Genomic DNA, 27,850 nt, shown 5'->3' with positions numbered 1-27,850 from the left:
AAAGTCGCCTCCCGCGTTGCCATGGCAACGCTTCGCGCGAAAAGTTTAGTCAATTTGAACAAAAACAGTTGCTGGGAAACGCACGTTGAGAAGCTATTGAAAATCATTTTGATAAAATTGTGGATTATTTCTTTGTGTGTTATTTACTGTAGTAATTTGGAAGATTTGTGTTCATATAACTGTAGGTAAGTACCCAAAAAAGGAGTGTATTGTTTTATTATTCATTTAACATTAATACCCGTCATACCTTTAGGAATAACATTGTGATTTATTTAATTTACTTTTATTCGTTAAAATAAAATTAAGGGTAAAAATGGATGACTTAGGCCATAAGGCATTTCTGCCAGTCAACGGTACCTTAATTGATTGGTATTTTTAAAGCAATTTTATGTGTCTCACCTAGTTGTAATGCTTAGGTAAGTTCCTACATAGGTACGCTAGGCAGTATGCTTAGCACAGGAGCGCCGCAACAGTATCCCGCCCGCGAGCTAGGCTACCCGTCCTTTTCTAATTAATATATATACCTACACTTAAAAAAAGACGGGTAGTCTACCTCGCGCGCAAGATTCTGTCTGTAACTAGTTACTATTGCTATCTTCGTAAATTCTGTCGCAGCGCTTATGTGCTGAGTCCACAGACACGGCAAATCGAAGTTTTACTTAATTGTGCTATTGCTAAAATACAGGCACTATGCATTAAGATAAATAAATAAATATGATAGAACATTTTTAAACAAATTGACTAAGCCCCACGGTAAGCTCAAGAAGGCTTGTGTTGTGGGTACTCAGACAACGATATATAATATATAAATACTTAAATACATAGAAAACAACCATGACTCAGGAACAAATATCTATATCATCATACAAATAAATGCCCTTACCAGGATTCGAACCCGGGACCATCGGCTTCATAGGGTCACTACCCACTAGGCAAGATATTAAGTAGGTACGAGTAATAAGGTTATTTCGATAGCTATTTGAGGAATATTACTCTATTTATGCCTTCGGGATATCTAAAATAAAATAAAATGTTTTATAAACCTTCATAGATCACCATGTCTCAGTCCACAAGCGGCACAAGCGGCACAAGCCGAAGCCGACCATCCACACCTGACTGCGGTTGTACTGAAGACAAGCAATCGACGCCGCCTCTGCTGTCCCCGCACTGCGAGTGCCCCAGGGATGATCTGGACATCGTGATCCATGACGAGCACTGTCTCATGTATAAACATGACACCCTCATTTATCCACACGTAAGCTTTAATCGCATCTCTAAAATATTATTTTAGTAAGCCCCCTCGATGAAAATGAAACACTTTTTTATTGTTATCATGAAATACACACTGTGTAACAGTTTGTTGGCGGTAATCACTTTCGACCCCCTTTTTACTTTCTTAGGGGTTGAATTTTCATAAGGCCTTTCTCAGTAGAGATTGACAACATTTGAAGAAATATGGTCTTTAAAAAATACGTATCTAAAGTAACGGATCTGTTTCATTCAATAAACGAAAATTTAAATCGTTCTCATCACACGTATTTTCAGTCCAAATTCGATCAATTATGATCTTCTGCCATTTCCCCATTTCCACCTGGATCCCCCTGCATTTGTACCCAATTGATCGAAATTTGTCGAATGGGATTCTATCAAAATTACGTGAGTGATCCGTCTTAAAAGCCAATGGCCTGCTGCTAAATGTTAGGTATTATAAGACGTTGATGATACTTCTACATTATCGTGCGTCAATTGTTTACTGTGTCTTCAGGAGCCAGAGGTGTGCGAGTGCGTGACGCCGCAGTTCGAAGACGGCTTGTGCAAGTGCTGCAGCTGCCCTCCGGAGCAATGCCACTGCAGGAAGGCGGGCAGAGAGGCGGTCGATGAGTGGGTCTTCTGACATTTGTAGAGAACAGAGCTTTATGCTCATGAGGTCAGAGCAGCTAAAACATTATTAGTTGAAGGATTCAGCTGCCGAGTTGTAAAACCGACTTTGGCGACGATGCGATCCAACCAGTGTCATCGTAGAAGGGCGGTGGCAGCTATTTTGATGATCCAGTTATACTGAGTTGGTGAAGATATACGGTTCTGCTAGGGACATGCGATGATTGTTATTAGGTACATTGATTGTTGTGTGATTGATTATTAACTAGCTACGATAACGACTCTCATGTAACGTTTTTTGATACCAACAGATGGCGCAGGAACCGCGACGTGGGCGCCATGCCAGCTGTGCTGGAGTCCACGCACCCGCTCATGCAGAAGTTCCAGGCCTCGCTCAAGCAGTTCCTGGAGAAGGAGAACGCTATCGCTGCCGAGGAGATTCTGGAGCTGGTATGTATAATCATACTTCTGTCTGTCACACCGCGACATGGGCGCCATATATGCCAGCTGTGCTCGAGTCCACGCACCCCCTGATGCAGAAGTTACAGGCCTCACTCAAGCAGTTCCTCAGGAATAGAAGATACTAGTATACATAAACATCTCTAGAGCTGGTATGTTTATGGGCACGATGAGAATGACCAATTTTCCACTGAGTGTAGGAAAGAGATCGCTTATTCAGGTCTGCCCTAAGTTTACCGATAAGTAGGCATGATTCCCATTTGTATTGTAGAAGACTGACTAAGGGCGGTATTACATTTGTCCAATATCTTGGTCCAATGTCATTGCGTCTCACTCTATCAATAAGCAAAATGTGAGACAAAATACACATTGGACAGGTGGAATGCCATCACCCTTACACAAAACTAGTAAAGCTAGCTCAGAAAGGCCGTAACCTCCTTTTAGTCACTTATGTTGATTAATTAATTGATCAAGTCTAATTGTATTCAAATTGTACTGTTTAACACAATAAACATTTTTTTTTTCATATGACACAAAGTTTATTGACAGAAAGACAAGCTGCGCCTGAGTAAGTTGGCGTATGATCAAGACTTGGAAAACATCTACAGAAGCGACCACGACACTAATGCGCAAAGGGTAAGATATTGTTTTATTAAACCTATGGTATGTATATTTAGGTACCTATTTAAATAAAAGAAAACAAACAATTAACACACAACAATATTATTTGCATGTCTCTATGCGACGAGGTAGTTGATTCCTATGTGTAATCTTATATCAACATTATCAACCTGTACGCCTACCACCAGTTTTGACATTGACATATTCGCTCACGTCTATGTAACTTACTTTCTATGCATCTCGCTCGTACAGGCATATTAGTGCAAGCGAGATGTACAGAAAGTAAATTACGTAGACGTGAGCGTTATGTCAACGCCAAAACTGGTGGTAGCCGTTTCTGCATACTGTACTATCTTACGCAAATAAATAAATAATCATTAAACAACTGTACCGATATTCGAAACCTAAGAATAATATTGAGAGTGGCAACATTCTGTTGTCGGTCGTATTGTCCTTTTCTAGCATATACGTCCCTCTCTCTCTCTCACATTCCCACCACAGAGCAGTTGGTTTTGACAGGTGTTTGACAGTAACCGCCAAAACAAATTTCCAAGTCATTGGCTTGCTGTTTTTCCATCTGGAAGGTCGTGAAGCTAAACTGCTGGTGAGTTTTTGAATTTGTACCCCAGTTTAGCTGACTACAGTCAAAACCGTTTACGACGACATCGTTTAGAACAACATACCGGTTATATTGACCAAAATCAAAGGTCCCGGCTGAATTCTATTAGACGGCCTTATAAAAAACACCGCTTTTTACGACATCGCTTATTACAACATATCTCTTTAAGCGACTACATTTAACTGATATTTTCGGAGAATTATATCTGTTAGAACGACCAGCCGTATTTTAAACATTTGAATAGGTGAGGGCAGCATCCCCTTCCCACATCTGGCACACTAAAGTCATTAAGATCGCAAAAGTAAACAAAAACAACTCGAGTTTAGTGTCTATTGTATTTCTCAGAAACAAAATCGGTACACGTGTATGCAGTATAATCGAAACCCAAAGCCCGCTTTCTCATTTCTTTTCAGTCAGTTTGTTACTTATCCGAACACAAGACAGACGCACCTAAACATATTGTTGAGTTATTCGTGAAACTTTTAACATGTCGCAAAGAAAAAGAAAACAAATTACTATAGAAGAAAAATCGCGTATTATATCAAAACTTGAGAGTGGAATTCCAAACAAAGACTTGGCCGCGGAATATGGTGTATCACACTCGACAATTTCAACCATTTGGAAAGAGAGAGAAAAAATTCAAACACTTTTTGAGAACAATTTATTGAAAATGAAACGAGCAAGAACAACGAAGCATACGAAGATTGAGGAAGCTTTGCTAAAGTGGTTTAAATATCAAAGGACAAATAATGTGCCAATAAATGGACCAATTCTTCAACAAAAAGCAAACGATTTTGCTCAGCGTTTTGGTGAAAATTTCGTTTGCTCGTCCAGTTGGATTCAACGTTTCCGAGCTAGGCACGGTATCGTCGGCGGGAAAATGAGTGGTGAAGCTGCCAGTGTTGATAGTGGTGTAGTAGAAGAATGGATGTCGCAAAAGTGGCCTGCGTTATACGAAGACTACGGACCAGATGACATCTTTAACGCTGACGAAACCGGACTTTTTTATAATATGACACCAGACAGGACTTTAAAGTTCAAAGGAGAGAATTGTTCTGGCGGAAAATTATCTAAGACGAGACTGACGATCATGGTTGCAGCAAATATGACAGGATCCTGTAAAAGGAAGCTTTTAGTTATAGGCAAATCTAAGAAACCAAGATGTTTTAAAAACATACGCTCACTGCCGGTAACGTATGAAAACAATATGAAATCATGGATGACATCGGAAATTTTTGAAAGATGGTTGCGAAACTGGGACGCTGAATTAAAAGCACACAATAAGAAAATTCTACTTTTAGTTGATAACTGTCCTGCTCATCCGGCTGTTACTAATTTGAAGTGCATTAAACTTGTGTTTTTACCACCAAATGTTACATCTGTACTGCAACCAATGGACCAAGGTGTAATAAGATGTTTAAAATCTCATTATAGAAGAGTGCAAGTGTTAAAGTTAATTCAAAACCTTGACAGTAACGACCAGAAAAGCTTTACGGTTCTTGATGCCATCTTGATGATATCAGAAGCATGGGAAAAAGTTTCACCAAAAACTATCGCGAACTGCTTTAGACATGCAGGTTTCAAACACCTCTTGACAATATCCTCAGATGATGTGACTGATGATGATGAAGAGGACAATATTTCTTTGGCTCAATTAGCCCAAAATTTAAGACCTGCTTTATCTACTACTGAAGCAGAGGAGTTTATTGATGTGGATAACTCTATCGCAATTTGTGCACCAGCTACGGAAGAAGATATTGTACAAGAAGTTCAAGAGGAAAATGACGAACAGGAAGAGACTGAAGAACAATTTACAGTGCCAACTTTGAATGATGGTCTCAATGCTGTCAATGTATTACGAAAAATTGCTCTTTTTAATGAACAGTTTCACATGCAGGGAAATTATGACAATACTTTAATTAAAATTCAGCGTGAACTACAAAGTGCGTACGTACTACAGAAGTGTTTCAAACAAACTAAAATAACAGATTTTGTTAATGTAGAAAAATGAGAATTATATGTACGTAATGTCTTTTTATTATAATTTTCATGTGAAATAAATAAAATTTAGTTTTATTTTATAGATGAGTATATTAATCACACATTTAGGTAATAATAAGTATTAGGTACGTCATCGGCTGTTACGACTATCGGTTTTTACGACCAAATATGAGTAGTCCCTTCGATGTCGTTATAAACGGTTTTGACTGTATATTGAAAAACAGTTTCTAACGGCTTTTGCCGTTCGAAATAAATATTTAAATTTAGTTGTCCGTTAAACCATCTAGCAAATAAAAACGATCCGGAATAGTGATGTGCAAGTGTTTTCAAAGGCTGCCTGCGCGCACCGTGGCTATGCCAATGAAAATACTAAAAACACATGTTAGAAAACACATCGAGCTGGTAAAGCGTGCACGTGTCACCATTATAATTTAATTTTATACCTACATTAAGTCTCTTCAGAGTCTTGTTAGTTTAAATCTTTGTGTGTGTGTATGTGTAATAACGGTTGAAATTATAATACTTAAATGGTGATCTGTGGAGGCATACCCTTCAGTTTTCAAGTGATTTGTGTTTTCGAATACGAAAGGATCGGATAGTTAATACGTGTTACGTAGAACCTACGTATGAAGGTAGAAGCTTATAGACGTGTAGGTTTTATCTGTCCAAGTATCTATCAGCAATTTGTCTTTTTATCCCGTTCCGGGTTAATATAATATTTATTGCAAAATTTATTTTTTGGTAATAAACTTGCTGATAAATAATGTGTACCCGCTTAGGAGTCGACGAAGCCCCGCTTCGCGGGGCTTCTATTTCCGCTCTGAGGGACACAAGGTAACGAACAAACCTACATCGCAAACATTGCATTTATTTTTGAGGAAAGTGAGTACTTCGGCAGTACATAAACTTAAATCTGACTAGACATATAGAGAGATTAGCATGGGTCTGCGCAAGAATGACATGCGAAATCGTGAAGTATTTCACTCTTTATCTACCAACTTATATCTCTCCAACTAGATCTTTGAAAAAAAAAAAAATAAAAAAAAAAATGGTTAAAATGTAGGTAGGTACCTACTTAAATAAATAACTTAGCAGGTACTTACAGCCTAAAAAGGTTAAGGAAAGAACTCTTGCATGTAGTTGCTATATGTGCTTGTGTTATTTTGGATTTGAATAATTTGATTATTAATTCTATATGTAACTACATACAAGAGGGTCAATTCTTAAGCCTACCTACCTACCTACATAAATAGTACACTTGTAAACGTTTCAAATAAAATCGGAAGCCTGTGATTTGGAAAGGCATTAACGATACGGGAATCTTTAGATTGAGTCATTGACGAAGACGCATGGTTTGGTTCATATTGTCAAATTATATTAGTTAACTGTAGAGTTAAAGTTTAGTTTTGACAAATCTGCGCGTCACCGTGAATGACACTCTCTAAAAGTGACTGTTAAAGCCTGCTTAAAGCCTTTCACCTGGTCGAGCAAGGAACCCGCAACTAAGGGAATATTACCCACAGGGTATTTGATTTGAATGATATTCTTAAACCTACGTCTGTTATGGTTCCACCTGCGTGAGGTGTGCCTAAGAGAATCTTTTATTCGTTTACAAACTAACGTCATGTTATTTGTGATAAAACCAATATATTATGTACCTATCTAAGCCTGCGCAAGGCTGCCATGTTTCCACCTGCGTAAGGTGTGCCAAAGAATCTTTGAATCGTTCACAAACTGACGTCAAGTTATTGATGATGATATTATAACCTATGTAAGCCTGCGCAAGGCATGTCAGACATATTCACAGAAATATAAATGATATGGTTATAACACAAGCGAGCGAGTAGGCCACAATCAGAAAAATATTACAAAGATGAATTTGTAAATATCTCCTCTTAGAGAAAGTAAAAAGGGTTTAAAATATTGTTTTGGGTAAAAATCAGTCGAAATAGACAAGGCTTCGTTATTAGAGTTTTCATTTCTGTTTACCAATCTATTCTAAGGGTCCCGAACACCCTGTTGGCTAAACCCAAAATTGGGCTAATTAACTGTGGTAAAAGTGAAAACTACTTACTATTTACAATAACACTTCTAAAATCATAAAAGGTAAAATATAACCTAAGATTCCATGCCTATTTCGACTCATTTTTATTTTAAAGATGATAAAATCTTTGCAACCTAATATATAAATAAAATTGTGGTCTGGAGACGCTAAGCCTCATAACTTGGGCGGCATAGATAATACTAAGAAATTTAGTCGCTGATTTCGACTATAAGCCCAGGCAGAATATTGATAATTAGAATAAGGAGTGGTCAATCCTCCAAGGTCCAGATAATCTGTGGACTCTAATTAAATCAGGCTCGGCAAGCTCACGACACGACAGAGCTTACGATTCCATTCTGAAATAAGCTATGTTTACAATATATATTACTCATAGTGTGAAACAAACAGCCTGCTCAAGGTGTACAAAAGGTCCGTTTAACGGCCCTATGAATATCTAAAAACCTTTGAAGTCTAGGCCTGCTAAGGCAGACTAGAAATAAATACATATGATCCCAATGTAAGAGCAGCTCACAGTTGCATAAATTATATTTGCCTCGAGAGCACTAGTCTTTCAGTTAACATGTTTACGAGTACCTACCTATGTACACGATATGACCAAGGTTACCTACCTATTTAATTATTATATCCCTGACTGCCATGGTATGGGAAATTATTATGTGCTGGCGGTGCTGCACAAGCATGTTTGAAATAAAATATACAAAACTGTCCTAACGGGCGTTTATGAATTATGTATTTTACACCCTTATGTCTGTATTGTGACCCTGGAAGTTTTAAACCACCTGTATCGTAAGTGCTCCCATGCACGGATTAAGTTTATTATAAACTACCCATGCCCTAACCTCAAGGGCAAGTGCTTCTATGCACGGACCAGATACTGTTACCACTTAACTCACTTATCATGACTTGTCATAGTTTGATACTACACGTTTAACAAATTTAAGAACGTGGAATGTACCCACTACAAAAGGTTTTTAAAAACAGTCACTGAATGGTTTGCACGAAAGGTTCTAGCACAACTTCTGGGCGGTCACGCCTAGGGCATGACCCTCTAGTTCTCAATTTATACAAAATTATAGCATTGTGATACTGTTCGCTTGCACAATAAAATAGAGAAACAGGAGCACGCTTTGCGAAAAGGCGAAGCTATTTTGAAACGCCAAACTTTCAAAAATGGATTGAAATATATAAATATGTCTTTGGTGTGGAACATGTACACCCAAACAAATGCAGTCATTTATTATATGTTGGAAAAACTCTGCCAAAGTGTTAGTCTGTCTGAACAGCGTTACCTGAAGGCATCAATGCACATGAATCTCTTGAAACATGGTGGATTAATTAATTTACACCCCGCCTGTGTCTTGCTCTAACCAAATCCACAAGTTAAGGACCTCAACCTATCTAGGTACCCTTCTTGCCCGAGACCTGAAAAAATGTTCACTATAATCTCATGCAGTCAAGTGTCGGAAAACTAGGTCCACACACTTAGCGCTACTGTGAATATATATCTAAAAAGTCTGTAGACTGCCTTCCAGGAGGCGGGATGCTAATAGACTAGCCTATATAGTAGGCCAGAGATATAGTATTCAAAAGCACACTGATCCAAATCCAGTAATATTATATGTATTTCAAAATATAAAATAATTGACAATTCGGCGTATATTTGATATCAAAAAGTTACAATTATCCTTAGTTCATAAGGAGGATAAGTATACATAAATATCAAATAGATTCGACAAAGTGTTGACACTAGCATTGGATGAAATAGGTCCCTCTTAAAGGGCCTCTGCGCTGTTGGCTTTGGGCCCACGGGTGGCCGGCAAAAGGTCGGGGACCCCATGGTCCGCACAGTTATTGCACATAATGTATGATCACTAAATAAACACACAAATTTGCATTTTGGTTAAAAACACATATGCGATGAGCTAAGGTTTCGAATTAAGTACCTTATTCTTAATAATTTACACACTGGAAAGAGGAAACTGAATATTCAGAATTAAGCAATGCTATGAATGGTTTACATAAATTAAACCACTTTAGCGTTCAGAACCAATCAAGCTTATGCCTACTAGTAGGCACCAGATAAGGTAAACTACTCTTATTGCATATATAGAAATTAATGAGTACAATTAAGGTCACTTGATGATAGCTAAACATGAATATAAGCAGAATGAGCCTGCACCTTTACAAATATAATTGATAAGGTTCTGTGGCATTTCTATATTAACCATTTGAACGCCAAGAGCACCAAAAAGCGTCATAACTAGGCGTGCCCACATGAGTGTTATGTTATGGCTTAAGCTCTCAAAGTAACCTTCACAATTTTATGTAAGGTTTGTTTAGGTACATTCGCTCGCGTTCGCGTTAGTAAAGCGTACAAAGGATTAAATGCATTTTATAGCTATAACCAAGTATATAGCTCACACTGACTCACAGTCATTAAAGGAATTCAGTAATTCCCTATCACATTTTAGTAAGTAGGTACCCAATATTAACTTTGTGGGTAGTGATAGTGAATTATAACGAATATTTAAAATATTCGTCTACTTAATCCCGAGGGATTCTGGAAATAAGAAAGGTCTTGTCCTTGTTATATTCCTGCAACTGCTTACTTTACTAGATAATTATTATCAAATTTGTTAATAATTGGGAGTTATAAAATAATAAAAACTACTCGAGTACTTTATGATTTTATTCTTTTCATACTTGAATTACATCACTCCTTATCACAGATGTTGTATGCTCCTTGAAGAGTAGACTGACTTATCTCATCTTCTTTTACCTAGTTTTCACATACATATAGTTAAGTATAGCACCATTGTGGTGACTCATTTTTTCTCTTTGAACATTTATAAGTACATTAAGTACGTATATGAAATGTAAAGTTAGTAACATAATATAATGGTATATCAAATTGTATGCTTTACATAATACCTCTCTCCTCACAGGTGTTAAAATAAAGGATGTACTACATAATTAATTAAACACTCGTAATATAATAATATTACATATACATAATAAGTACATGTATAATCACATTGGCTTGGCGTCTTCCCACCACCAGGCGATAACAAACACGTCTCAATATTATTCTTAGGTTTCGAATATCGGTACAGTTGTTTAATGACAGCGTTTTACACAAAAATAAAACGCTAATTAAATAACTTACCATATTCGAAACCTAAAGTTTTAATCCTGCCTGGTGTAAATATATATAATTTTGAGACAATGACTTGGAAATTTGTTTTGGCGGTTACTGTCAAACACCTGTCAAAACCAACTGCTCTGTGGTGGGAATGTGAGAGAGAGAGAGGGACGTATATGCTAGAAAAGGACAATACGACCGACAACAGAATGTTGCCACTCTCAATATTATTCTTAGGTTTCGAATATGGTAAGTTATTTAATTAGCGTTTTATTTTTGTGTAAAACGCTGTCATTATTATAATTATGAACAATTTGTAATATTTCGGGTAGTTATAACATTTATTGGTTAACCGACCAATAACAAAACCGCCTGGACGACCAACTTTAACCTACATTATTTGATCGTGTAATGTTTTCATCTACCCTCAACTGGCATAAGGAGCCATTTGAGGGTAGAATTTGTTTACTTTTATTTAAATACCTAAAGATACAGAGTTAGTAGATATTAGCCATTTACAAAATTACCCTTTAGTCGAAGTTAACCCAATGCAACTTACACATTGCAAGTGCCTTTCACTGCAGGCGTAAGAACTATCGATCGTTGCACCAAAATATGTAGATTACTTTGATGCAATGTTGCAGACCCTGATAGAAGAGTACGAGGCAACTATCACCAAGAACAGGGAGCTCAGAATCGCGGCCGAGAAGCGTGCGCAAGGGTCCGCGGAGAACTACAAGCGAGCTAAGGAGAAGCTGGAACAGAACATGATCGCAGGTATAGTCCCACAAGAAATTGTAGAAAATTATTGAGGGCGCCACTTCCTACGTAACTGTCACATTGTAATAAGTAATGAATAACACATTTCTCAGTAATATGGTTTTTAATACAGAACGAGAAGCGATGGAAGAAATGGAGGCACTGACATCGCTCTGCCGACAGCTGGAAGCGTGGCGCGGGGAGACAGAGTCGGAACTCACAGTCAAACAGCGAATGTCTGACAAGATGAGAGCTGAGAAGAAGACGATGGCCGACGAGAAGAGACAGCTGGTGAGTTAGAGAGAGATGTACGATGATGATGAATATGATACGGTATCATACATCATACTCCACACTCACAAGAAACTAGAGATTGTAAGATCGAGAGTTTCAGGCTGTAGGAGGGATTTTACTAAAAATCTAAGTTTGAATTAGGTACTTATATGTGACGTCCCACGGTCAAAGGTACCTTATGGCGGGTATGGAGTTATGCATACCCCAGTAATCTACAATAAATAAGCTATCGATAACACAAAAGATCAACCTTCTAGGTTGCGTAGTTACAGAGATATGATTTTTTGAAAATAATGTTGTGAAATGAGCAACTTTACGATAGAGAAGTTTTAAGTTTAGCCGCCTAAAAAACTATGTTCCTGAAGTAAGTTACATAGTTGACTACAAATAATAATGCCTTATATATCTGAGATTAAAAAAATATTGCGACTTGTTCTGTAATGCAAATAGAAACTTTTGATATCGACTGATTTATGTGTATACTAACCATTCTCTTGAAAATAAAGTTTTATTTCATTTTCACGATTGATTGCAATGAGCTCTCAAGATTTAAATTTTATCTATTAGAAAACGACACTGACAGACAGTTTAAGCAAAAAACAATACCGATTTAGAGGTGAAAATGTATTTTCTGACTTTTTCATATAAAATCACAAAATTGAATATTTTTACTTTTAATGAGACACACAATCAATTTTTCTGAGCACATATGAAAGAAATTCTGTCATTCAAATGAAATAAATCCTAAAACCCCAACTAAATACTATATTTAACCCCTTATGCCACTTTAAACTTACATAACAATAATAGTATTTGCTCCATACATTTACGAAAAGGTACCTTATGGAAATAAATCTAATAATACATCACTACAAAATATCAATCATATTATAGTTTATCTTTTATGAATAGAAAATATTAATTTACATTAAACTGCCCCCAATTTAATTAGTTCTTCGTCATAATAATCTTAAAAAAGACCAATAATTTGTATGTAATGAAAAGGTACCTTGTAGTCAAGTTACATGATGAGGCATGATGATGATGGAACAGTTAGGATAAACTAATAATATTTTGGGGTTAAGATGGTATAAATCGTCTATTTCTTATCAATAATATATTTCGGTTGCTATTGAAGATAAGCGGCATTGAGGTTCAATGACCTCAGATATTCCATAAGGTAATGCGTCGGGTATTGGCATTTTTCAGCAAACCAATGGCTGATTTACTGCATGCGACCAAACCAAATGAAGATTATTCTAGTTAAGAAAGACTTGACGAGAGTAACTTTGGTATAATAGCAGTCTACTTGGATTTGTGATGTCGGTCTATGTACGGTTATAATATTTGCGAGGCGCCCCAACCAGAACTGAAATTATCAAATTAGTTTTGCAGAATGCTAATACAGTTCTCTACCATACTTCTTTTCCCGTATTGACTAGTTTTTTTGGGAATTTTCAATCTTTTTTCCATAAGGTACCTTTTCTACTAAACTCTGAGACGACATTACTAGGCTTATAACTAACTTATAACAAAAATAAAAACAGGTAAACAAACCTTACGCATTAAGGTTTCAGATCACATAATAAAAAAAAAATGAGCATTTTTTCACCTCTTTACAAAACATTTAATATCTCCGAAACTAGAAACCCTCATAAGGTACCTTTTCCCGTGGAACGTCACATATATGTTAAGAAGAAGAACTAATACCTATATATTTGCAGGACATGGTGATCTACGGTCTAAGCAACGAGGTCTGGAAGCTGGAGTCCAAGCTGGAGATGTTCAAAAAGCAGTTCGAGATCAAGAACAACGAGATGGAAATTATTAATGACAGGGTACGCTTAGAATTTTGCCTAACGATAGCCAAGATGATCTGCCCGTATCATTTAATTTTTAGAGCTTAAAGAAAAACAAAACATTTAAATGTTTGGTGGCATTCTGCAGAATATTAAGTTATAATTAGTTTTTTCCGCGAATAGCGATATTGTGTTACAAGCAATCTTAAACAGAAACTTGAATGGTACGACACGATGTCTTCTGTGGCAGATAGAAGGTTTCACATCATTCATCACCGAGCATAGTGAGCAAATTGCAATTCTCCTCAGAGTTTTCAAAGTTGCCTTTCCCTCTAACACGCTGCCTTTCTAACACACTAGATTTTTCAACAGTCTCGATGTGCCTTTCCAGGTGACAGCATACTCGACGGAGCTGGAAGACTTGGAGCTGGACAAGCGGCGTCTAGTGGCGCTCTGGAACTCCGTGCTCGTCAACATCTCGCAGCGGGACAAGGTGTTCGACTCCGTGCGGGACGACTACAAGTGAGTGAATACTCGTATAAAGTAAAATGGAAAAAAACATCACCTCGAGCGAGATTATTGGGCCAACCCCGAAATCGCGAATATAAAGATACTCTTCCATAGAAATTTTCCAAATCAGACCAGCCAAAATGAATGAAACAGCCAAATCTCTTTTCGTGATTTCGGGGTTGGTCCCATAGTAAAAATTGCTCAGTATGACCTATACATTAACAGGGCCAGGGTTGAATAAATGGTTTTAGTTATTAGTATATGTTACAATATGTACCTATTCTAAAATAGATTGAATCAGAGTAGGGCGTTTTCGTGTTGGAAATTTAAATGACGTCCGTTTCACTTTCAGCACCCTGAAGGAGAGCTACCGCACACTCCTAAACAATCTGGAGATCACGAAGAAGGTCACGATGGAAGAGATGGCCAAGAGTTCCGAGCTGGCCATGAACAAAGACAAGCTGCTGTATGATATCGGCGCCATTAGCAAGCTCGGTGGGTACTGGCCATAGTTGGCCATAAATAACCGCGAACCCCTTCGTTCAATCGTTCGTCTATTTGCTTCTCTTCCGCACGAAGGGGTCACGTGACGAACGTCAGAACTGTCATACGCACTTTTCGCTCGCTCCGTGATTTTTATTGAAAAACCAACTAAAACGTAATTTTTGGAACCTTAATTCGATATAAACACGTAGCCTAGTATCAGTGCTTACTCAAATTAAATAATTGTATGGTGTGCAAATGTTGTAGTGGCAAGAAATCACAGTTTTAAAATCGGTGTTTAGTGAACCAACTGTAACTTTATAACATCAACAGTGCGGGTCAGCTGCCCGCTGACAGCGAATCAGCTGTTAGTAACTGCGCGTGCGCAAGAACGGTGTGTTAGTGATTTTCGCTGGAACTAGAACCTTATTCCCAAGGCGTACAGTAGAATTCACAATGGCAAGCTGTGGAGGATGTTTGAATGAAGTAACCAACGGGAGATTTTTGAACTGCTGCAACTGCCAAAAACCGTACGACCTTATTTGTGCGAATGTTGCAGAAGTCGTTTATAGTAGCATGGGACCGGCACAAAAAAATTCGTGGAAATGTATTGAGTGCAAATGTGCCGAGCCTAAGATGGACAACACAAACACGCCCGCACGGTGTGATAATGTAAATATGTGCCGGGGCGGGCGGGCCCAGTTCGTTATGAGCCCCGCGGAGACCGTGGGTGACAGCTCCGTCATGGAGGTGTCCTATACGGACGGGCATCCACACAACACCACTCCGCGCGATAACGGGATGGACTCGACCCGTGTCACCGACATGCAGCTGCTGGTCACCGAGCTCCGACTTTTCCGCGAGGAGATGCGTGCGATGAGCCAGGAGATACACGCTCTTCGTACTTCCCTGGAAAGTCTAACAGCAAGGATTGACAGCTGCGACAGGCGGATCGACAGCTGCGAGGGCCGCGTCGACGCGCTTAGTGCCCGTGTCGAGTCTTTGGAGACCAGACCCCAATTTAATGACGCCGCCCCTGACGCCGCTCTCGTCGAAACTGTGTCGCAACTCAGGCTGGAGCTTAATGACCGCGACCAGGAGTTGTTATTAAATGATCTTGAGATAACTAGTGTGCCAGAGAGTAGCGGCGAAAGCGCGGTGCATTTAGTAACAACCCTGAGCAAGAAATTGGGGGTCGAACTCACCGAGCACGACATCGTCGACGCTGCGCGTGTGGGGCGCGCGCCTCAGCTGCAGGAAGGTATCCAGGGACCCGCAGGGCGGCCGCGACCGCTCGTGGTGCGCCTGGCGCGCCGCGCCGTCAGGGACCGTCTGCTGCAGGCTGCGCGGGTGCGCCGTGGTGCCACCACGGAAGGCACCGGCATCCCCGGGCGAACGTGTAACTTCTACGTCAACGAACGGTTGACTCCTCACAATCGACGTCTTTTCTATAAGGCACGGGAGCTGAAGCAGCAGCGTTCTTGGCGGTACGTCTGGACCCGAGACGGAAAAATCTTCGCACGGCAGCAGGCGGGCACGAGTTCGCCTCGACACCGCATACGCACCGAGCTGGATCTGGATCGGGTTTTTGGCTCACGATAGGTTTGCTCATGTTATTTAGCTTGACCTGTAGTTTGCTAGTTCTCTTGTCAACCACCATTGTTTGTCTGCCACTGTTCCTGTTGCCGCCACACACTTATCACACCATTGAAAAACGCACACTACACGAAAACAATACATACACGCATTGCACTCATTATTTTAATCAAAACACAATGTTCACACTCCGCACATTACATTTTGTAGCACATTCTATTGTATTTACACGACTCCCTACATATTTTATACAACTACACGCCGAAAAACACTTTTGCATAACTAATAACCTCAAACTAAATTCGTTCCCGATCACCGCGCTTGTTTACAATGCAAAACCGGTCCTGTCTTGCTGTCCGCTTATTTATTATGCCACTTATCTTATTGCAAGATAGCTCGAAATCAATTACAAATCGGTTTGTTCAACGCGGGCTCATTGGGCACAAATCACGATAATTTTATAGCGACTTGCACTCGATTGGACATGGATGTGTTAGCTATTAATGAAACCTGGCTGAGAGGGGGGGATGAGTGTCGGGCCCCTGTGCTCCCGGGGTGCAGGTTGCGTCACACCCCGCGACCACATGGTCCACGGTCACGTGGTGGGGGGGTTGGGTTCTACATAAAGCGTAATGTCACTGCTCGTAACTTACCACATCCCGTAGATCCAAAACATAGGACGATTGAACAAATGTGGATACACATGACTGTGCAAGGTAAAAAAATTGTAGTAGGTACAGCGTATCGCCCACCTTGGCAGGACGTTGACCTATTTTTAGACGCCATATCTGACACGATTAGCTCAATGAATAATTATGACCATTTAATACTGCTAGGTGACTTTAATATTAATTTATTTACTGCAAACGACATTAAAACAACAAAGCTTAACAACTTTTTATCTACCTTTAATTTAGCACAAATAGTAACAGAGCCAACACATTTCACAAATACCAGCCAAACACTGATTGACGTGGTTTGCACCGATTTAAATGCCAAAAAAATAAATATTGAGCACGTAGGGTCACTTTTTGGGCACTGTATTGTTATGTGCGAGTTCACTATAAGGCGGAACAAACCTAAGCCCTACACTATACTGTACAGGCCCCTTAATAATATTAATCTCGCACTCTTTGATACTGATTTGCGTGGTGTGGGGTGGGATCTGATGTCTGCGATGCCCAACGTAAATGATAAGGTCGAAGCATTAGGCAGGCACATAGTTTATTTATTCGATATGCACGCACCCATCAAAACATCCATAATAAAAGGCCCCTCATATCCTTGGATCACTGACACAGTGAAACTAATGATGCGTATACGTGACAAGGCTGCCGCAGATTATCATAAGACAGGTTCAGAGAGCAAAAAACTGTATTATAAGGACCTAAAGTCAACTGTAAATAAGGCTATATACAATGAAAAATCGGCATACTTTAACCACAATATAAATAATAAAATTAAGGAGCCTAAATCACTTTGGAAAAATCTTAAATCTACTATTCTGCCTAAAAATAATATAGAATTGCCACCCACTTTCAGTGACCCCGATATTATAAATAGTCATTTTTTGGACTTACCAATTGCATCACAAGTTAGTATTTCGCGGTTAACTTACTTTGAATTCAACAGGTATAACAAGTCTATATTTCACATTAGACCAGTTAGCTCCGACAATTTGCTAAAAATTGTGTCTAAACTCAAATCGAATGCAGAGGGACATGACCTAATTAATTTAAATATGCTACTCATGACATTTCCATATACTGTAGACTTATTGACTGATGTGATAAATACCTCTATTTTAACATCCACTTTTCCTGACACCTGGAAAGTGGCTATTGTGCGCCCACTGCCAAAAACCACTAATCCATCCGAACTAAAGGAGCTGAGGCCTATTAGCATACTACCCTGTATGTCTAAGATACTGGAAAAGATTGTATGCACACAATTAAGCGATTACATTGAGAGCAATGGGATCTTACCAGATGTACAATCAGGTTTCAGGAAAGGGCGCAGTACTGTGACGGCCCTGCTTGATGTCACAGACAACATTCTTTGCTCACAAGATAAGGGTATGTGTACACTGCTTGTGCTACTTGATTTTTCCAGGGCATTTGACTGTATTAATATAGACCTGTTACTATCAAAGCTAAGTTACTATGGATTTGATAATAGTGCTCTGCATTGGTTTCATAGTTATCTCACATTGCGGCACCAGTATGTAAAGCTGTCCTCAAGTGATGGACCGGCCAAAATCTCAGGAAAAATGCCCCTTTCCAGAGGTGTTCCGCAGGGGTCGATACTCGGCCCAATCCTGTTCATCTTATATACAGCGGACATAACAACTCACATTACACACTGCAAGTATCATATCTATGCAGATGACATTCAGATATATATAACTTGTAAACCCTCTGAAATTGACACTGCAATTCAAAAACTTAATGTGGACCTTGCAAGTATAGCGTCTTGGGCTTCAGATAACAGTTTGATGCTCAATCCTTCTAAAACAAAATATCTAATATTTGGCACCAAAAATCAGCTGAACAGAATCAGACCTTATGGAGATCTAATCCTATCAGGTGAACCCATTGAACGAGTATATGAGGCTCGAAATTTAGGCTTAATTATGGACAGTGAACTTAGGTTTGAGAAACATGTTGCTGAATCTGTTAGAAACTGTTTTTACAGGCTCAAAGTACTATATAACATACGACCCTTTATCAACGAAACCTTGCGCACTCAGTTAGTTGAAGCTCTTGTTCTTTCCAAATTAAATTATATGGATTTAGTGTATGGTCCACGTCTCCTATCAAAAACAAAGCGACTTATACAGAGGGTGCAAAATGCTTGCGCCCGGTTCTGCTTCAATATCCCACCACGAGGCCATGTGACTCCATTTTTGAATAAACACAGTGTTCTTAAAATGCTGCACCGTCGCAAGCTTCATCTAGCGGGTCTTCTATTCGGCATTGTAAAATACAAATCTCCATCATATCTTTTTGAGAAGTTGTCATGGATGTCCACTCGTAGATCACTTGGCGCACGTTATTGCAGCGTGCAGTTGGTAACACCTCGACATGCTACAGCTGCTTTCCGTGGCAGTTTCAAGTACATGGCCACCCGTTGCTGGAATAACATTCCACCCCCTCTCAGGAACCTAGAAAGTATTATAAGTTTTAAAGCCAAACTCAAAATATTCACACTACAACACCAGCTGCAACAGGAAACTTTAAGGCATGACACTAGTTGCTTTTAATGTAATTATTGACGAATATAACTACTCGACAATAATTATATTAAGGTAATTATAATTATAAATAGAATATTTTTAGATTAAATTGTAATATGTATGTTCTAAATAGCAAGCAATTGTATAAAAGTAAATACCTGTTTTTATGTCCTTTCCTCACTGTAAGTAACCCAATGCGTCTGTATGTATAGTTTTGCTGTCATATCCTTTCTTTTTCGCTGTATGTTAACACAATTGCGCGTGTGTTTTATCTATCTTTTATGTAAGGTAAGATATTTTTTGATCACTCCTTCACTTCTCACTTTGGTAAAGTAAACAGAGTAAACAGTGTGTTTGGTAACTTTTTAAACGTTAATCACGTATGTAGTCTTAATTATTTATGTTGTTTGTTTGTATCTTAATATTTGTAATGTTTTCACAGTTATTCCATGTGTTTTATGCTTGAAATGTTCTAGTATTCTCAATTGTTATTGTTAGCACCCTGTCTGTACGGCATTGCCTTTTAGGTTATCTGTCATTTGTCACACCCGTAGGCCAGATGGCGCTGGCAGCCGCAAGTGGTTGCGTTCAGTTCTACGAGGCCGTGCCGTACAGCTGCGTTCGTGGCCCACCAAAATGGACTCGCCGGAAGACCAGCGCCGACTCTCGGGTCAGCATTATGCTGAGGCGAGCCCATTTCGTGGTAAACAATTTGTAATTATGTTTGTATTAAGCATTTAATTTTACTTTTGTATGTACACTAAGTTTATCACGAAAAATAAATGATTTATGATTTATTTATGATTTATGATTTATGAATATGCAAGAGCGATAGAGAGGAATATAGACGACCTGAAGTTCGAAGAGGTTGGCGGCCCCGTGGATACTTAACCGTGATGGAAAATATGGATATGGCAAATTTTAAGTAATTTTTAAAGTCGTTTTCTTAATATAATGTTGTTACTTTTACAGTGGACGGGGAGGAAGCGAAGCGCCTGGCTTATGAGACGCAGATACATGAACTCACCGAATCCATCGAGATGACCGAGAGGGACCAAGAGCTTATTACAATGGTATCTTTGTGGGCAATCTAACACAGATCAAGCAAGCTCCAAACTGAGCAAAGCTTGTCAACGATACACATAGTTACTTACAAATACATTCAGATTCAGTCAATCCAAGGTAACTCTGCATCACCTTGACAAGCGACAGACCTCCCAGACTTTCCACATTTCCAAATTTTGTAACTGCAATATCGACGCAGAGTTAGCCTAGGCAGACTAGCGCACTATATTAAGTGCTATATTCAACAGACAGCAATTTAACGTTTGCTTCCAGGAAAACAAAACAATGCAAAATATCCTGACGAGTACAGAGAAAGACTACGCCCACAAGGCGGAGTTGAAACTTAAGCTGGAGACGGAGATCCTGCAGAATATACAGGACTGTCTGCTCAACGACAAGGCCGTGGAAGCCATGGCCAAAGGCATCAAGAAGATGAGAGAGATTTCCAGGAAACAGGTTAGTTAAACTATTTTTTATCGAGCAGAAACGTCTGCGAGCGATACTAAAGAGGTTAGTTAAAGAGAAGCTGAAGACAGAGATCTGCAAAATATACAGGATTGTCTGCTGTACGACAAGGCCGTTGAATCCATGGATAATGGCAAAAATATCCAGGTACCTACCTACTTACTACAATAATTGTAACGTTTTCTTAAATCAAGGTTCCTATTTGGAAGCTGTGGGTGAATATTTTTTTTTTTTACATTTATTTTAACGTCACAAGTTCACAACATAGTACATGAAAAAACAAAGAAGAGTATGCAGACATAAAAGAGATTAGGACGCTAAAATAGGATCCCCACTCAGCATGATGCCGCGGCAGACCGTGGCGCTGGTTTTCTGTGGGGACCTGACTTAATCTAAAATTGAATGGCGACACGTATTACGCCAACGACACACAAATAAATTATTTACCTACATTGATTTAAAAAAACATGAACATTAATGTTTATCATAGTCAGAGTTTCTCACAGGGCCAGTTGCACCAACCACAACTGGTGGACTGATCAACGTCGCACAGCAGTAAAGTTTTTTTTTAAACTCTGACTGCAAATGTTTTGGTGCCGAATTTGTAGACCCAACTCAAGGAAATTCTAGAACAAATTAAGCCATGAAATATTCATTAGCTCATAAAATTGTTCGCGTTTTCCAGGAAATAGGTCTAGTCGATATGGAGAACGCCCACGCCAAGGTGATGCTGGACATCGAGGTGTACCGCAGCCTGACCGCGCGCAACCAGAAGGTGCTGGAAGGGGTGGAGGAGAAGGTGCGCGAGCGGGAGAGGGAGATCGATCAGCTGGAAGAGAAGTATAGCCAAAAGGTGACCACTGCCTTTAATTTTTCACCGATTTAAGATGAACAAAGAAGTATGAGAAGCAGGTTGCGCATTCCACAAAAACGTCTATTCTGTCGGGTACAAGACGAGTATGTGGAGTACGGCAGCAACCTTAATAATCTGCAGAAATTAAACCTGAGTTACTAAACATTATCATGCCAAATATCAGCCGATATTTGGCATGATAATATTAGCTAAGTGTTAAAAAATAGCTTCACGTGCCTGACACTTTTATGGAATGTCCCAGGTCCAATCACGAAAACTGCTTTCGATGGTCTTTTGTTCAGGAATGTATGGAGTACGTAAACTTCTCCCATTCGTCCTCTCACACTCTATTTGTTACACAATTTTCTAGTTTCCGATAACTTATCTTTTTGAAAAGTTTCTGAGACTTGTCTCTAAGCAGGTACTTGATATGGTTTTCACTTTTCAGACAATGGTTACAACTAGAAAACAAAGAGAACTGGATATCATCACTAAGAAATACTTCGCACTGAAGGAGATCTTTGACGTAAGTGTTCTTGAGTGATGATTTTGAATGTAGATCTAGAGGTTTCCGTGTAGGATGCGCCAATAATTACCATACAAAATATTTCATTGCTCTTAGTTCATTAAAAGTATTTAGTTAGTATAAAGTACTTGAAAACGCTGGTGGCCTAGCGGTAACAGCGTGCGACTTTCAATCCGGAGGTCCCGCCGGGTTCAAACCTTGACTCGTACCAATGATTTTTTTGGAATTTATGTACGAAATATCATTTGATATTTACCAGTCGCTTTTCGGTGAAGGAAAACATCGTGAGGAAAGCGGACTAATCCCAATTAGGTCTAGTTTACCCTCTGGGTTGAAAGATGAGATGGCAGTCGCTTTTGTAATTACTGGTGCCTACGCCAATTCTCGGGATTAGTTGCCAAGCGGATCCCAGGCTCCTATGAGTCGTGGCAAAATGCCGGGATAACGCGAGGAAGATGATGAGTTAATTAAAGTACTTACAAATTATTACCCTTTTCTGGATGCAGAGTAAATCCCCTCAAGAGCGTCGTATCGAAGAGCTGGAGATGCAGATCAAGGGGCTTCGCGAGCGCACAGAGGGCATGCAGCACGAGTGGCTGCGGCTGCAGAGCAACGTGGTCAAGCTGTCGCAGCAGCACCAGAAGGTGGTGGCCGACGTCAACCTCATCAACAAGCGTGAGTGCAATTGCAATATTTAGGTATATTTATATACTTTAGGTAGTTAGGAACATAAGCACGAACAATTTCGTACATTGACCCGCCATTTCCCGTCTCTATCGAACGCGCATAATTATATAATTGCTGTCTCTAGAGTTACAAGGCTCTGATCAAAAGGTAGTAATTTTACTAATTTCACTCCTGGAGAGTTTTAAGTTTTAACGGTAACCTAAAACTCGAGCCACAAATGGTACTTGATAAAGTGATCAATGTTTTTCTTTCCAGAAATCCAAATCTGCGATCAAAAAAGCATGCGCATCCAAGCGAACGTCGAGAGCGTGGCCGCGGAGCGCGCAAGCGTAGATCGCTCGCTGCGTGAGCTGCGCGGGCGACTAGTCGTGTTGGAGCGAGAGAGAAAGGAGGCTGGAGAGAGAGGGGAAGCGTTGAAGCTTGAACACGATTCACTGGCTATAGAATACAAGGCCAAGCTCAAGGTACGTCCATAGATCATAGGGGTCGACTACTTATTTCACGCCACCTTTCTTTTCTTGGCGTGAAACGTCGTCTCCGAGAATTTTAAACCCGCGATTATTAAAATCCAGAAAAAAAATTTATTTGACCTAACACGTTTTTTTAAGAACCGTTGAATTTTTAGAAGGGTTACCAATCTAACCTAATCTAAGCCAATGGCTTTTACAGGATGCTTTGTACAAAAGTTTGGAAATTTTACGGTTTTTTAATAAAACACGTTCGGTCAAATGAAAATTCGGTAAGTGAAACATCGAGCAAACATGTTACCCATTACTCACTTGCAGGATGCGGAAGCGGAAGTGTTCGACTTGGAGGAGTCAATAGAGAGCATGGACAAGGAGAAGATGAACCTGACGCAGAGCCTCGACCGCGTGCAGAGGGAAGCGCTCATTTGGCAACGGAAGGTGATTTCTTATTTCCTCCTTTTGCAGACTCATGGGCATCGCAAAGGGGGGGCAGGCTAGAGAACAAAATTTCTAACAAAATGTATGTTCCTCCCCTTGGCCATAGGCCGTATGAACTGCCCCCCCACCTAGCCCATCAGCTCGCGACGCCCTAGTGCAGACTTTTTTACTCTTCGTATATCCGGTTCTCTTATCTACAGTGCCGAATTAAGACATTTTGATGCCATTACCCAAATTATTATTTTTACTGGGGTTGTAGTGGGCCTTTGATTGCCACGTCGACCAAGCAGTGATCTATTGTGACAACCCTTTAAAGTTCATTACTGATGCCCGTTGAATCTAGAAAATTCCAGATTCTTTGGGCCGTAATGTTCTGTACCTCATAAGGTTGCAATACGTGCCGCCCTAAGTAGGTACTTCTTTTTGACATTGCTTTGGATTTTCCTCGATTCCATGAAGATTTAGTTACTTAAATATTTTGTATTGACAGGGTATTATGGCTGTTGAACTGAAGAAAAACATGCAAAACGCCAAGTCCGCAGCCGGTGAAATCGGTCAAATGAGGATCGAGATTCACAGGATGGAAGTAAGAACTGTGTTCTATATAAACACTTAAATTCTCCGACTCTAGATTCTGGAATGGATGAATGAATAATTTAACCGTCCTCGAAAATGCCAACTACTGTGAAGAGGCTCAGAATGGGGAACGTGCCTGAACTGTAGAGGGCAGCACAGGAGCTCCCTGTTTATTGGCGCGAAGTGTAAAACTAAAGTTTAATCTTCCAATGTAGCTCACAAGATGGCAGAACCAACAATGCACAAGAAAACGTACGTGACCTGTAGAGGGCAGCACTTCCTTTGGCGTGAAGTGTCAACGTAGAGTTTACGTTTCCAATTCAGGGTTGCTTGCGTTGCTGAACCAGCACACTTTAACTAAATGACCACCAGCCACTAATGTTGCACTGATTAACGTCACTCAGAAGAGAACTATGATACTTACTTCCCATAATAAACTTATAAACGACAGTCAAATATAATATGCCATTCACTGTGACACTTTTAAGTGCCAAAAGACAAGCCACTCTCAAAAAATATTGCACAGGTCCGACGCGACCAACTTCGCCGCACCGCCGAGAAACTGTCGGATGACCTGGCGTTGATGGTCACCCGCCGCGAGACCGCCATGGAGAAAAGCCGCTCGCAGGCTGCTCTTGAGGCCGCCCACGGGTCCCATGGGACCACGTCACAGACGCAGTATCATCATAAACTGAGGCTGGCGAGGGCTGATGTACAACGAGTCACCAAGGTAAAAACAATAGGTCTAGGACTGAAGGTCAAGTCATAAGCTATTTGGAGGCCGCCCATAGTTCCCATGGTACTACATCACAGACAGTATGTGGAGAGTGGCGAGAGCTGACGTGCAACCTGAAACTTAGATATTGGAAGAGCTAGAATTCCTCCGGCTTACTAAACTTGAGGGAATTGAATTCAAAAAAATTGGTAGGTTTTTTCTAATCTCTCGCTCGTTCGAATTTACAGGATTTAGCAGACGCGACTGCAAAAATGAAGAGTCTTCAACGAGAACAAGCGAGGTTGGAGAAAGAGACAAAAGAAACCAGCGCTCTCAACGCGCAGCTCGAGGAGCAAGTTGCCGCGTTGCTGCGCGACTGCCGCGCGGCAGAGCGGGACAAGCAGTGGGTCAGTTCTAGATGTAGATAGAGACAGCAGGCTGTAGAGAAAGACGGAGAACAGGGCTCTCAACACGCAGCTCTAGCAGAGCGGGACAAGCAATGGGTCAGTGCTACTTGTATGATAGGATCAAGTGCGGTTGGAGGTTTAAGAAATAGTACAGTCACCATCGAAGTGACGGTCGAAGTGGCCAAATATATAGTAACACACCTTTGTTACCATAGAAATAACGATGTGTTTTGATATATTTGGCTATTTTAGCAGTCATATCTATTTCATGTTGAATAGCAGCCAAAGAGCAGTTATAAGTAAAGTACCTAGGCAATCTCGACTGTACGTCGCCTGTATCTCATCATAGTGGACATGGCAGGACTCAAAGAAAAGAGACATTGCTTACCCCATAAATTACGAGAGATTTTTCGCTATACCTCATTCAAAGATGTAATATTCGGCAGACAGCGGACACCAACAAATTATGCCGTGCCAATCTACTATCTGATACATAAGGCGCATCCACATGAATAATAATGCAAATTAAAAGTGCCTGGGTTGTCTCTCTTCTCTCTCATGTCACCAGATTCATATTTAAATTGGACTATGTTCATCCATAGCTCCTGGAGCGAGTGGTGCGCGCTCAGCGGCTCGGCGCCGAGCTGGGGACGGCAGTGAAACGGCAGTCGCTGCGAGTCAAGAAACCTAAAGCCACCGTACTGGCTGAGTATAAGCAGGCTACTGAGCTGAATGAACGAATCAGGTAAGTCTGGACCTTTTAGAACAGGCAAAGGCCTTTGAGTGAGTCTAATATATGAAAATTTTCTATAGAAGCTTCGGTCAAAGAGGGTAGATTGTAGACCGAACATTATTAGAGTTCAGACAAACACACAATCAATACTACTGACGAAACACAGGCGTTCCCAAAGGATCCATATTAGGCTCACTTTGAAATTCATTATGAATGAATTTTACTGACTTATCGAGCTCCAGATAAAAAATGAGTCTCGAACAGATAAATAATATATCTTAAAATTAAGATTATTACTTAAAACGTGACCTAGGTAACATTATTTATATATAAAATATAGTGATCGTTTTAACATGTAATTTGAATATTTAATTTTCAGGTTCATAGTAGCCAAGCTCGGCCGCGAATACCCGCACCTAGAAGAGAGACTGGAGACTATCTCCAACACGTTGAACATCTTTGAGCCGAGCGAGATGCCTCAACTTTGCGACGAGGGAGGGGATTGTATCACTAGCGAGCTGGAAGCTAGCGATGTCGCTGAGAAACCACTGTGCCCTTAACTACACTTAACTATTAGTAGCATAGGGTAAAGACTCGCTGATCATGTTCGAGCCCAGCGAGATGCCTCAACTTTGCGACGAGGGAAGGAATTGCATCACTAGCGAGCTGGAAGCCAGCGATGTCGCTGATAACCACTGTGCCCTTAACTACACTTAACTATTAGTTACTAGCATAGGATAAAGACTCGCTGATCATCCTCGAGCCCAGCGAGATGCCTCAAGTTTGCGACGAGGGAGGGGATTGTATCACTAGCGAGCTGGAAGCTAGCGATGTCGCTGAGAAACCACTGTGCCCTTAACTACACTTAACTATTAGTAACATAGGATAAAGACTCGCTGATCATCTTGAAGCCCAGCGTGATGCCTCAAATTTGCGACGAGGGAGGGGATTGTATCACTAGCGAGCTGGAAGCTAGCGATGTCGCTGAGAAACCACTGTGCCCTTAACTACACTTAACTATTAGTAACATAGGATAAAGACTCGCTGATCATCTTGAAGCCCAGCGTGATGCCTCAAATTTGCGACGAGGGAGGGGATTGTATCACTAGCGAGCTGGAAGCTAGCGATGTCGCTGAGAAACCACTGTGCCCTTAACTACACTTAACTATTAGTAACATAGGATAAAGACTCGCTGATCATCTTGAAGCCCAGCGTGATGCCTCAAATTTGCGACGAGGGAGGGGATTGCATCACTAGCGAGCTAGAAGCCAGCGATGTCGCTGATAACCACTGTGCCCTTAACTACACTTAACTATTAATAGCATAGGATAAAGACTCGCTGAACATCTTTTGATCGTGATTTTTTATGCTCAATATTTATGATACATTTAGTTGTTATGTGTGAGTACTTAGTGTTTTTGATTTTGACTTCAAATAAATATTGTAGTATTTTGGAA

General features: G+C 40.1%; 2 protein-coding genes and 1 non-coding gene across 3 annotated transcripts; all 3 read left to right on the top strand.

Moving 5' to 3' along the window:
• The first annotated feature begins 61 nt into the window (after positions 1–61).
• Positions 62–27,850, top strand: LOC134791213 (coiled-coil domain-containing protein 40). The gene is made up of 22 exons (XM_063762186.1): positions 62–185; positions 1,052–1,255; positions 1,766–1,881; positions 2,190–2,328; positions 2,887–2,973; positions 11,430–11,562; positions 11,678–11,835; positions 13,563–13,676; positions 14,029–14,159; positions 14,500–14,642; positions 20,434–20,534; positions 20,800–20,982; positions 21,677–21,844; positions 22,293–22,370; positions 22,877–23,045; positions 23,313–23,521; positions 23,843–23,962; positions 24,453–24,548; positions 25,065–25,268; positions 25,502–25,660; positions 26,263–26,405; positions 26,773–27,850. The coding sequence occupies exons 2-22, from the start codon at positions 1,058–1,060 to the stop codon at positions 26,951–26,953; spliced, it is 3,030 nt and encodes a 1,009-aa protein (XP_063618256.1). The 5' UTR covers positions 62–185; positions 1,052–1,057; the 3' UTR covers positions 26,954–27,850.
• On the top strand, positions 4,971–5,588 carry LOC134791540 (major centromere autoantigen B-like). Its single transcript, XM_063762588.1, has one exon. It carries the CDS (start codon positions 4,971–4,973, stop codon positions 5,586–5,588), a length of 618 nt encoding a protein of 205 aa, XP_063618658.1.
• Positions 6,465–6,568, top strand: LOC134791926 (U6 spliceosomal RNA). Its single transcript, XR_010144372.1, has one exon. It is a non-coding gene; the product is annotated as a U6 spliceosomal RNA (small nuclear RNA).

Source organism: Cydia splendana, chromosome 6 (genome assembly GCF_910591565.1).
Source record: "Cydia splendana chromosome 6, ilCydSple1.2, whole genome shotgun sequence".
Classification (NCBI taxonomy): Eukaryota; Metazoa; Arthropoda; class Insecta; order Lepidoptera; family Tortricidae; genus Cydia; species Cydia splendana.
The sequence above is the reverse complement of the archived record's forward strand: the minus strand, read 5'-3'. Positions and strand labels throughout refer to the sequence as shown.